This window comes from Ursus arctos, unplaced genomic scaffold, assembly GCF_023065955.2.
Source record: "Ursus arctos isolate Adak ecotype North America unplaced genomic scaffold, UrsArc2.0 scaffold_5, whole genome shotgun sequence".
NCBI lineage: Eukaryota > Metazoa > Chordata > Mammalia > Carnivora > Ursidae > Ursus > Ursus arctos.
In genome coordinates this window covers 64,107,396-64,120,809 of record NW_026623067.1, presented here as the reverse complement: position 1 = coordinate 64,120,809, position 13,414 = coordinate 64,107,396, and the positions used below count along the sequence as shown (strand labels likewise).

General features: G+C 39.2%; 1 protein-coding gene across 8 annotated transcripts in view; it reads right to left on the bottom strand.

Annotated features, from left to right (window-relative positions):
* MSH3 (mutS homolog 3) overlaps positions 1–13,414 on the bottom strand; it is a 195,050-nt gene that overhangs the window by 16,117 nt on the left and 165,519 nt on the right. For 7 of the 8 annotated variants that reach the window (XR_006409516.3, XR_006409517.3, XR_008957583.1 and 4 more), the window contains 2 exons: positions 7,237–7,423; positions 3,333–3,462 (listed from right to left, as the gene is read on the bottom strand). Coding sequence is in view for 5 of the 8 variants with exons in the window: in XM_026498701.4 (XP_026354486.4) it covers positions 3,333–3,462; positions 7,237–7,423 (317 nt within the window). In the remaining 3 variants the exon portion in view is untranslated. Of the gene's footprint in view, positions 1–3,332; positions 3,463–7,236; positions 7,424–13,414 lie in introns of those variants that run through there. The other variant, XM_026498703.4, reaches the window with a different exon arrangement.

Sequence of the window (13,414 nt, the reverse complement as noted above, 5' to 3'; positions counted from 1 at the left end):
TTGTTTTTTTAAGATTTATTTATGTATTTGAGAGAGAGAACTCATGAGCAGGGGGAGGGGCAAAGGGAGAGAGAATCTCAAGCAGACTCACCGCTGAGCGCAGAGCCCGACATGGGACTTGATCCCACCATCCAATGAGATCATGACCTGGGCCGAAACCAAGAGTCGGATGTTCAACTGACTGAGCCACCCAGGCACCCCCTCTCTTTAGGGAGTTTTTAGAGTTATGTTCTACATCAGGACTGTCCTTTGCCTCTCTCAGAGGGGAGAAGGGTAAAGAGTGTGAGCGTGTGTGATGGAAATGTGGCGGCAGACAAAGCCAGACAGGACAGAAGATGGTAAATAAAAGTTCTTGGTGAGGACTTTACTTATAACTTATAACCATTTCCTAGATGGATACTACTGAAAAATTTATATGACGCTGCTTAGAGTCAGAGAAAGTAATAATTCATGTTTCTGCTTGTTACAGGGGAACCTAGCAAAATCTGTTTGAAAGCCAAACTTCTGTAGGCAGTTATTGAAGAAATATGTGCTGATCAAATAGTCTCTGAAGTCACTGTTGGGACTGATTCATAACATTTTAGAGGTGGATGAGGTTAGGTAACTTGTCCAAGATTTTATAGACTGGAATAAAGTACACGTTTCTTACTGCTAGTCCGCTTTATCTACCTCGCCATGGGAAATAACAGAGTATCTTAAAAGCCACCCAAAAGGTCTTTGAGGCGCTTGACTGATGACCTACACAGCGGCCTCTAACTCAAGACAGCAGAGGAGTTAGGTTAAAAGTAATGGATGAAACACAGATGTAGCTGGAACAGCACTGGAAGTAAGAAGACAATGCACCAATGCTTCAAATTCTGAGTGATTATTATTTTCAACCTAAAATTCTAGCCCTAGTGAAATTATAAATCAAGTATGAAGGTATATTGGAGACATTTTCATTCCTGCAAAAATCTCAAAACTTTTACCTCCTTTAGTTGATATTATTAGTAGCCTATTCAAAATCTCCTCCAACCCTAAGAAAACCCTGATTTCATATGGAATTAACTCACTGACCATTTAACTGAGGGGGTAATGTCTTCATACCAAGCTCCAAAAGTTGATCCTGATGAAGCTAGGCTGATCAAAGTCACCCCTGTCATTGTCACTTCTAGCAAATGGTTTAAGAGTGAGCACGGGATTCAATTCTGAAAAGGAGAGGGGACAATGATGACATGCTAGTGAGCATCTAAGAAAAGCTCCCTGGCTCCTAAGAAGAGTCACAGGGAACACTGGTCCCCTTTTTTCCTTTGGACACTGTCAATTCTGGGTTTGACGCATGAAAGAACTGCAGCCACCCTGTCACTAGCCTGATGATGAAGCCAGCAGGGCAGGAAGACAAAGCCTGGAGAAGTGCAAAGAAGAGTAGCTGAAGCCCACTCTTCCTCTGAGGCTCCTGTAATGTGAGATTATTTCTATTCTTAGTGTTGGAGCCCCTGTGAATTCCAGTGTCCTGTTACCTGCAATCAAATGCACAGAAGGCGGGATGAGAGAATCCCAGGATGATGGTAAAGGCCGGTCTCAGGACAACAGCTGTGCAGCAGGCCTAGGGAGCAACCAGTTCAGATGAGCAGGACAAAGGGCTCCAGAGGAATGATTCCAGCAAGGAGAAGTGGAACCAGCAGTTGGATCACGTGGAAAAAAGTCTAGAGAGGTGTTTCACAAAGCTACTGGAGGGTACAGGGAAAGTCAGATATAGACTCAAATAAAAGAATGGAATGAAAACCAGGCAATTATTGCCTTCAAAAACACAGAAAACAAAAAGGTTGCCAAAGAAAGAAAATGCACTTGTCCTCATACCTGGCTCATGATTAAGCAACACTTACTGGCAATAACAGTGAAAACTATGAAGAGGAATGAGGCAGAAGGAACCTGGAATGAGTACACTGGAGATCAGAGCAGGAAAGGCTGAAGACTCCCATCCAGCACAGTGAGAAGCCAAGCAGTAATGTGTCAAGACGCTGAGCTGAGAGATGGGCTTATAAGCATATTCATTAGAGATATGGAAGAAAGCAATGGAAGAGCTGAAACCAGCTGCCTTGGGACCGGATGGGGAAGGGACATGGAGGGAAGGGACAGAAGCAAGGGTCTACTGCCTGCTAGCGTGAGCCTTTTAGCATCATTTAATGTTTAAAATTATGTTCATGAATATAAATTTCAATCAGTAAGATAAAATGCCAGAACGCTTTTAGCGTTCAGTTAGCAGTCAGTTAGCAGTCAGTTAGCAGTCAGTTCACATAAACGCTTATCAGTGACCCTTCCCCTGCTGGTGAACTCTTGTTTATCCCACTGGGTTTTAGCTTATAAGCTCCTCCTGTCACTTTGGACGCAGATTAATGGACATGAAACTGCTTCCATGGGAGAATTTATGATGTGTTTTTCAAGACTACATGGTGGTGAAAGGAAAGGATTGCCTAACATTACATTTATCTCAGGTCCAGTGCTTTGTTTCATTTGGGCCAGCTGCCTGATTTCTTTTTCAGGTCCATCTTTATTACTTTTCCAAAATAAAATTTGGACTCTGGAGTGTCTTGGGTAATGGATTTTCCATTGTAGCACACCAACTGTGTAAACCATCACTGGCCCACAGGCTGGGAGCTTAAAAAAATTACTACTGAACAGGAAAATAAAATTATACTAAAATTGACTATATTACTTACAGCACTTGAATTTATTTCTATTGGCTAATGATGTTCTTTTTTATGAAACGTCTCATTTCTGTGGCTATGGTACGGGGTGGAAAGGCTAGGAAAAATAGTGTAGATCCCACATACCAGTTCTAGCAGTAGGAAAGAACCTGAAAGCACAGTCCAAGATTCTAGGTTCAGTTCAGCCCCCACCCAGGTGGCCCACATGGGAAACCACTTGACCCAATGTTCAGTTTCCTTGTCAAGTTAAGATAAAACGTATGCCCAGTATAGGATACTGGGGATGATATTTAGGGAAATATATCAGACATTTTGAAAGATGACCAATATACTTGACTCTTAGGGCATCCTTCCTGAGATGAATCTAAGAGTAAAATCTATATATCCCCCCTGACCCCATCTTCTTCTTGTAGAAAAATGAGGTAAGAAAGACCAGAGAAGCACTCAGAGATGGCAAAGAGAAATGTAAATTCCACTTGACCCTGAGCTTAGAGAAAATGAATTTGGACAAATGTCATTTATAATCAACATTCACAGCTTTTATTTTTAATAAGCAATAAGTTCACGTATTCATGAATTTTGAGTTATCAAACATGAAAACCAACAACAGTCTAGTTGTACTTACTGCATGTGTGTATTTCATACCTGGATCCTCTTTGCTTTCATCCTCATTCACCAAGAATCCCATGTGATAATTTCCCACCTGTTGTAAGTAACTTTTTTCTAATTCACAAACTGGTGGATAATGGGTGACAAACAGGGTTAAGGATTTCACCTAAAGCAGTAAGACATGACAAACATTATTATATTTTTATTTTATTTATTTTAAAGGATTTATTTATTTATTTGTCAGAGAGAGAGAGAGCACAAGCCGGGGAAGGAGCTGGCAGAGGGAGAAGCAGGCTCCCCCCTGAGCAAGGAGCCGGATCCAGAACTCAATTCCAGGACCCTGGGGTCATGACCTGAGCTGAAGGGAGATGCTTAACCAACTGAGCCACTCACGCGTCCCCGTTATTTTATTTTAAAATTTTCTTTAAACTTTTCTCCAACTTTTGTTTTGAGAAAGTTCAAACCTTCATAAACATTGTAAGAAAAGTACAATGAACATTTGTATATTCTTTACCTAGACAACTGTTACAATTTTGCCATAACACACACGTTCTTTTTTTCCTGAATCATTTGAAAACTGCAGACATGACACTTCATCCCTAAATACCTAAAATTCTATCTCTTAAGAACAAAAACATTCTCCTACTAACCAGAATAAAATTAGTACACTCAAGAAATTTAACAGTGATATATTACTATTACCTAACATTAGTCCACAAATGTCCTTAACTGTCCCAGTAATATACTCTTTATAAATATTTTCTATATTAAAAAAAAAAAATCAAGGATCATGCACTTAGTCATGTCTCTTTAGTCTCCCTCAATCTAGAAGAGTTCCCAGCCTTTCTTTTACGTCTTTTAAGACACTAATGTTTTTGAAATATCCAGGAGTTGTTTTGTATAACATCCCTCCATTCGGATTTGGCTGATTGTTTTCTCCTAATAAGATTAAACCTTATTGCCAGAAATATTACATATTTATGTAGGTGCCATACTCTTTGCAGTACATCATATCAGGAGGCTGATGTCAATTTGGCCCCATTACTGGGAATGCTAAATTTGCTTATTTGGTTTAAGTGAGTGCCCAGATTTCTCTACTATAATGACACCTATGTCCTTTGTAATTAATAACTTGTGCAGTAATACTTGGAGATTGTGTGAATATTCTTTTTTCCAATGATCTTTCATCTTGAAGTTTTGTCATCTATGGATCATCACTGCCTGATGATGTGGTGACCAGTAAATGCTGATTTAAAAAAATTCCCTCCATATTTATTAGTTGGCATTCTGTAAAGAAGAGCTTTCTTTTCTCCCCACCCTAACCCCGCTATTTTAAATTTTATTTTTGTTTTGTTAGTATTAATATGCATTTATGGATTCTTTTATTTTAAAGCATAAGTTATTATGTATTCTAGAAATCCCTAATTTCTTAAATCTTAAAAGAAGCAGATGCCAAATCTTGGCCTAAAAATTAGCAGAAGAGGAGCCTGGGTGGCTCAGTCAGTTAAGCAACCTACTCTTGATTTCAGCTCAGGTCATGATCTCAGGGTCCTGGGATCAAGCCCTGCACTGAGCTCCATGCTCAGCGGGGAGTCTGCTTGAGGAGTCTCTCTCTGGCCCCCTCCTCACTGCTCGCACATTCCCTCTTTCTCAAATAAATAACTTTAAAAAAAAGATAAAAATCAGCAGAAGAGAGTAATTAAATCAGAGAACTTCAGTTTTGATTCATCTGCCATTCACCTCATTAAAAGTCAGAACATGTGCCTTCTCTCCTATAACAATTACAAGAAACCTATTAAGGCAAGATTTCTCTGATGAGCTGCTCTTAGAATCTGCCCTGAAGTATCTTTGGACCAGCTGTCTCCATGATGCCCCTTCCCTGAGCAGACAGGCATTTCCTGCCAGCAGACCTAAGGGTTTGGGTTACAATACTGCTCTCCTCAAGGCTATTTTCAGCTTGCAGCCACAACACAGAGCCTCCCCATTCTTCTGTCTGCTCTCTCTACCCCATCCCAGCAATCAAAGACACCATAAAAGTACAGATTTTCATCCATAAAAAGGGTAGAGATTCCTTGCTCCTGAAGAATCAATCCTCTTCAATGACTTACCTTGAACATACATTTTATTTAAAAATAATACTTTCTTCATTAACATTTAAAACATCAAAAAACTGCTATAGAACCAATGAAAACAGAAGCGACAAATTTAATTCTGTCATAATTTGTTCCTGAGGGTTCTTAGAGGAATCTTTAAAATATTGCCAAACTGCTTTTGGTAGCCAGCCTCCAACATGGCCCCCAAGTTCTTTACCTCCCAATGTTTGTGCTCTTGAGTAATCTCTTCCCACAACGAATCAAGGCTGGCCCTTGGGCACAACAGAATATGATGGCAGTGACAGCGTATGGCTTGTAAAGCTACGTCAGAAAATGCAATTTCTCATAAATGCATAAAATACTTCGGCCTCTTGGAATGGTTCCTCTGGGGAAAGCCAGAAGCCACTCAGATTCAAACAGCCCTATGGAGAGGTGCACAGGGAAAGGAAGTGAGAGTCCTGGCCAACTGCCAGCACTAATTAGCCAGTAGCAGGTGAGCCACATTGGAAGAGGGTCCTCCAGCCTCAGTCAGGCCTTCAGATGATGCCAGCTCTGGCTGATAACTCTACTGCAACCTCAGGAGAGAGCCTGAGCCAAAACCACCCAGCTAAGGTGCTCCCAAATTCCTTACCTCCGGACACCATGAGAGATCTAACAGATGATTACTGTTGTTTTAAGCCATTTAGTCTTGGGGTAATTTGTTATACAGTCATAGTAACTGATAAGCAGCTACAGAGTAGGAACAACGAAATCAAGCTCAGAGGTGGCAAACTCAGTCTGTCATAATTCATTCCTGAAGGCTCTTAAATCAATGTTTAAAATGTGTTTTGGAGGCAGTAACAGGACTTTACTGAACCTGAGATATGCAGTTTCTATAATAATTAAAGAGACGTTCCCGAGCTCTATCTTCTTGCAAATAATTTTTTAAAGAAAAATTAGAAATATTTATTTTAAAGTAGAAAACATGCCATCATTAACTATGTAATCTAACTAAATGTTCAAACAAAAAACTGAGGCCCATAGAAGTTTAAAGAAAAGGGGAGTTATTTTTGCATCCTATGCTGTGCAAAGAAATAAGACTAAAAAATTTGCTTTTATTGGCTATGTAAGGAAGAGAAGAAGAAATGAAAATGGAGGAAAGACACAAAGGAAAGAGTTTTAAAAGTGGAGAACAAAATACAGAAAGAAAAACCAAAGAACAGACAAGGTTTGGGGCAGGTGCCAAGAAGGAGAGACAGAAGAGGAGAGACCAGAATGTACAAAGAGAGAGAGTGTTAAAGGGGAGGGTTTGATGGAGATGACAGGGATGGAGCATTTAACACAAACAAAACTTCGCACCAAGATGCTCAGAACTGCACTCTGGAAAAACCAGATATGCACTGAAAGAGTACACAGAAAGACACAGTCATGAGATCAAAGGCCTTCTATTGAGGTCCTGTAGGATATTGCTGAAAAAAGGATTTCATAGGTAAAAATGGCTCTATCTCCTTTTTGTTCTTTCCTTCTGGACTGGGTTGCAGGGTGGGGGTGTCCCTGCACTTGACTTAGAGTTTGCCAAGGATAATAACAAACTGTTTTGGGGGGGAAACAGTTTCCAGAGAGGCCTTTATCCTACTGACCAGGTTTATTTTGCTTCAGCAAAAGCAAAGACGACACATCAGGGAATTACAGACAGGATTTAGGGCCAATCCATCAAAGTTCAATGTATAGTGTTTTAATAGTCAATTGCAGGTATAGGGTCACTTATAATAAGTAAAGATAATTTTGACTATCTAGAAGCTGAGGCCAGAAAAACAATTTATGTATTATGCACCATTCACATACATAAAGGTGTGCAAGATACTCACATCTCTAATAAAATGCTCGAGTGTAGCATAAGCAATGGCGATTCCATCATGAGTACTCGTCCCTCTTCCCAATTCATCCAAGATAACCAAGGACTGGGATGTTGCTTGTCTTATTATTTCTGCTGTGTCAGTCAGCTCTTCCATAAAGGTACTCTGTCCTTTATATATATTATCTGCAGCACCCATCCTACAAATTAGATGAAGACACCTTGATTTTTCCTCTAAACCTTATTATTCGGAAGCCAAGCATTACTGTAAGAACAATAAAGGATCCCTAAGGGTCTATATACTTTGAGCCAATAATAGCTGAAATCATATTAAACAAAAGAAAACGTGTTGGATATAAAAGAGTGCCTAATGTCAAACTGCACCCTGTAGAAATATTGTGGATAGTCTGAGGTGTTGGACAGAGCTCCCCAAAAGCAGGGAAACCTGTGACCCCCACCTTCTGAGCAATCATTCCAAACCAAAGTTTTGGTATTCACGAGGGAAAATAATGCTTCTCCCTGTTGCTGTGTTTAAAAATCCATGAGTACAAGAAATTTATATAAAGGGTTTTTTTCTAGTATTGCCTTAAGAAGATTCCACAATGCTTTACAAATTACAGGACCATGTTGAAATAATTTATTTATATAGGTTAAAAATTTTTACTAGGATCATAGATGTTTAGTAATCTCAGACACCTAAAACAGGTTCCTAGAGTGGACTTCATGGAACACAGTTCTTAGAGATGTCAAGAAATGAGTACAAAAAGATGTAAAGGGTTTCCTTTCTGTAAGACTTCCCTGATCCTTTAATATGCTACTACACATTGTGCATTTTCTAGAGAAGGGTCTACTATACACTATTTCTCTAAGTCATTTAACTGTGGACCCTAAAACTCCCAGAGCACCTTGTGGCAATAATGGTCTCTACAGAACACATTTGGGAAAATGTCCATTTAGTCCAAAAGGATTCTGGGGGGGGGGGGAGGAGTGTGTTGGGGGAGAATCATTAAGCAATACTCAGTTAATAGCAAAACTCAGAATTCAGGTTTTTGACCCGCTAACCAGCTTTGTGAGTTCTGGTTAACTACTTTCTCAACAAAATACCTTCATCAATGTAGTTTTGCTCTAATAGTTCACATGTGGCCTACAGCAGCATAATGTAACTTTTCTTTCTGGAGAAAGTCATGGTGAAATCCAGCCTTAACCATCTCCAGGCTAGAGCCTTGTACTGGGCGGGGAAGATGGAGTACAATGTTTTTCCCACAGATTGGAAGACCCTTAGGAGAACTACTTCAGGAATCAGTGCCATTTAGAAATGGTATGTAACTCCATCTAGGATAACTCTACCATAGATGGGGTTAGTAAGGTTTCATAGAAAGTGTTTAATTTTATACATTTTAAAATCATTAACTATAAAACATAATTTCTGAAATGTTGCTAACTTATGAGCATTCTGGAGACTTCCTTAAAGTTCAAATATTGTTATTTATATCAACTTTCTATGTTTATTACTATTTTTCCCCACCACAAAGATTGAACTTTCCTATCTCTGAAACCACTCTGAATTCTTTAGAATCATAATGTTTGACCCCCATTTAACGTGGTTGCTTTTACTCCTGACAGGTTGCAAGCTGACAAAAAGAATGAATCTTTAGCTGATAACGAAGTGCTCTGATAAGGCAAACGGTGAGGGGAAGGGTCTTTGATTCTCAAGAATTAGAATAATAAGCAAGCACTAAATAAGATTTAACACAAACTATTAAGTATTACACTTATGTGTTTTCTGGAAACAGTAGGGGTCTGGCTAGAAATTTCATGAACTGTAGGATGCTCTTGGGAAGATATTTTTAGGCAGATACACACATACACATATAAAACATTTAGGATATGACAAGGGAGAGATTTCTTTTTTTTTTTTAAAGATTTTATTTATTTATTCGACAGAGACAGAGACAGCCAGCGAGAGAGGGAACACAAGCAGGGGGAGTGGGAGAGGAAGAAGCAGGCTCCCAGCGGAGGAGCCTGATGTGGGGCTCGATCCCACAACGCCGGGATCACGCCCTGAGCCGAAGGCAGACGCTTAACCGCTGTGCCACCCAGGCGCCCCAAGGGAGAGATTTCTAATCAGTAAGGGAGGAAAGGATGAATGATCAAACCACAAAAACATGCCAGCTAGTTGGTTATTTCAAAAACAAAACAAAATAGAGGTGCCCCTGCTCAAATTACATTCCAAAATAAATTCATGTGGCTTTAAAAGTTTAATGTAATAAAAGAAACCATAAACATACCAAGAGGTATAAACCAGATTTAATGTCTGCATAGGTAGATGGGGGCTTTATAAACCTAGTACCAATACATATGTACAGCAAAAAACACAAAAGAAAAAGTTAAAGGCAAACCACAAACTGACACCAATATTTGCAACATGTATAAAAAAGGGTTAATATTCCTAAAACAAATACTCTCATAAAGCAAAACAAAATGGTGAACATTCCAACAGAGACAGGCAAAGGACAGGAAGAGTCAATTCACGCACACAAAAACTCATGAAAATATTCACATATTATGCAAGTTCAAACAGGAATAAAATGCTACCTTATATATAACAATTAGCAAAGAGATGAAAAAGAATGATGATATCTACCACTGTTGAGAGTGTAGGGAAAAGAGTATTCTTATGTGAGATTGAGAGTTGTTACAATCTCTCAAAACGCAATTTAGTGATGTCTGTCAGAACTCTTTCACAGCCCATAAATTTCACTCAAGGAATTAACACTACGGAAATTATCGCAGAGGTATGAAAAATGCATGTACAAATATATTCCTTAATGTTATCCAGTGAAAAACTGGAAAAATCTAACGCCTAAAGAAAAAAAAAGGGGTGGGGCGCCTGGGTGGCTCAGTCGTTGTGTCTGCCTTCGGCTCAGGTCATGATCCCAGGGTCCTGGGACCCAGCCCTGCATCGAGCTCCCTGCTCAGCAAGAAGCCTGCTTCTCCCTCTCTCACTCCCCCTGCTTGTGTTCCCTCTCTCGCTGTATCTCTCTCTGTCAAATAAATAAAATCTTTGAAAAAAAAAGAGCAATAATACTATGATGGAAAACTCTGCAACCAGTAGAACTGGCAAGTTTGAATTTATGACATTGGAAAATGGTCGCAATATATCTTATGTGAAAACACCAGGTCACCAGAAAGTGTCTAGATTTAGTGGAGGGATGTGCTAGGGCAAGAGGCCAGCCCAACTGCTGAGGAAGCACGTGCCAGTGCTAAGAACACCTGAAGTAGTGTTCCGTTTACACACATGAACAGCATCCAAAATTAAAGAAAAATCTGAGGAGAATTGAAGAAAACCGACAGGATGAAAGAGGAGAACTGAGAACAACCAACAAAACAACTACCGCAGAGGAAATGAATAAAAATATAATTCACTAAACAGAATTAAAACAAACAAAACCTCTATTTGGTATCCTCAGAGAGATTAAGAACACTGCAGCCTTAAAATAAAACAGTCTACCAAAAAAAGGAACAGCTGGAGAACAAAAAATCTTGTAAATTAAAAATATGATCACTGAAAAAATTCACTGTATAGGCGGGATTAAAATTAGATACTGTGGAGGACCAAGATTTAAATCTGAAAGTTAAATTCAAAGAAATCTCTGAGCACAGTAAACAGATCAAGCAATGAAAACACACACAAATAACTGTAACATAGCCAGTTCCCGAGGGTTTAAAGTCCACCCAATAGGAAGTACAGAAGGTAGACACAACAAAAGTAGTAATATCATAGAAGAAATTACTACTACACTGAAATAAGACATGCATCTTTAAATGGAAAGTTTCCACAAAATGCCAAGTAAGATTAATAAGATTAATAAGATGAATAAGAAAAGACTTACAACTATTCACTACATCTCTATCTTTGGGGTAAATACCCAGTAGTGCACTTGCTGGGTCATACGGTAGCTCTATTTTTAATTTTTTAAGGAACCTCCACTGTTTTCCAAAGTGGGTGTACCAGCTTGCATTCCCACCAACAGTGTAAGAGGGATCCCCTTTCTCCGCATCCTCACCAGCATAGATGTGATCCATATATACAAGGGAATATTACTCAGCCATCAGAAAGAATGATTACCCAACATTTGCATCAACACGGATGGGACTGGAGGATATTATGCTAAGTGAAATAAGTCAAGCAGAGAAAGACAATTATCATATGGTTTCACTCATTTGTGGAACATAAGGAATAGCAGGGAGATCATTAGCAGACAGAAGGGAAAAATGAAGCAGGGGAAAACGGAGGGTGAGATGAACCATGAGAGACTATGGACTCTGGGAAACAAACTGAGGGCTTCAGAGGGGAGGGGAGTGGGGGGGATGGGCTACCCCAGTGATGGGTATTAAGGAGGGCAAGTATTGCATGGTGCACTGGGTGTTATACGCAAACAATGAATCATGGAACACTACATCAAAAGCTAACGATGTACTGTATGGTGACTAACATATCATTAAAAAAAAATAGCAGGTACATATTAGACCCTCAGTAAGTACTAGCTGAATATATACTTAGTCCAAGTATTCTGAAAAAACGAAACTTTTATAGCCTAGATTAGTTTGAAGACCCACACTGAATACTTGTTATTAAATATATATGTATATCCATATAATATAGCTATGTTAAAACATTTCTGGATAGAAAATAAAATATTGGAGGTAGAAATTAAAAAAAGACTTTCAACTAGAAACATACCAGTAAAATTTTAGAAATGACAGAAATTTTTTAAAAAATCCTGAACACTTCAGAGAGAGAAAAAAACATTCCTAACAAAAGGATGAAAATAAGATGCCATGAAACTTCATATCTAGAATGAACGCCAAACTAGAAGATAAGGGAGCAACTCCTTTACATTTAGAATCTGGGAGTGTATATTCATTTAAACTTTCAAAACAGGTATGAAGACAAAATAAAGCTTATCTTAGACTTTCAAGAACTCAGAAACTTTGCCACTGTGAGTCCTCACGAATAAACTGCTCAAAAAGAGATAGAGACCAAAAAGGGAAAATAGCATTCGAGAGGAAAACATAAGACAGAGAACAACAGAAGTGAAAAAAGCTAAAAAGTGAGAATTTTAGACTGGGATGCTTAGGAGGGGCCCCTCTGACAGTCTAACACCTTAAGGGTTACACAGTTTTTTTTTTTTTTTAAAGATTTTATTTATTTATTTGACAGAGATAGAGACAGGCAGGGAAAGAGGGAACACAAGCAGGGGGAGTGGGAGAGGAAGAAGCAGGCTCATAGCGGAGGAGCCTGATGTGGGGCTCGATCCCTCAACGCCGGGATCACGCCCTGAGCCGAAGGCAGACGCTTAACCGCCGTGCCACCCAGGCGCCCCAAGGGTTACATACTTTTTAAGCTCTCAAGTGAATGTGGATGTAACATATACACAAATCCTAATAACACAAATGCTGATTATTGGGTCTTTTGTAAACTAGCCTATGAAAAAGAATGAGATAATTATAGCAGGACAGATGCTGATAGCTTTTGGAAAGGTACAAGTAAGAACAGTTTCAAAAATGGGAAGGCTCATGGAGTGATAAATGATTTCTTTGTATTTGTAGCCAGAAGTTCAACAGATACTGTCTCAAGTAAACAAATCTAAAATTAGGGCGAGGAATATTTTAGAGACATTGTAAGGTTAACTACCAGCAGAACACAGGTGGGACCCCTCGGAGCGACTGCTTCGAGTGCACGGGTCTAGGGTTCAGTGCCAGAGGTGTGAGGAGGTCGGGGGGAGCCTTTTAGTTTTCAACCTGTACTGTTTGAGTTCCCTTCTACTGTGACAGGCCTTGCTTCTGTAATGATAGTTTTTTAAAAAAATGTTATGTCATTTTTATTAAAAATTACCTGTGCAGAAAAAAATATAGAAGGTTATCAACACGTTAGAGTTATTGTCTCAGGGTGGGAGAATTACTGGTCATTTAGTGACCCCTTCTCTTCCTCCAAGCACCTAGCAAAACACCTGGTACAAGGATGGAGAATGATAAAAGAATATTAAATCAAGTTTTCTTTCCCAACACCAGTGGATTAAGACATGTAGGAAATATTGGCCTAACATGGCTGCTAACAAGATTCTATGTTTTTTAAGTGTTCATTTCATTACTATCATTGAGGGGCTTTTAGGAGTCAGTTCAAAATA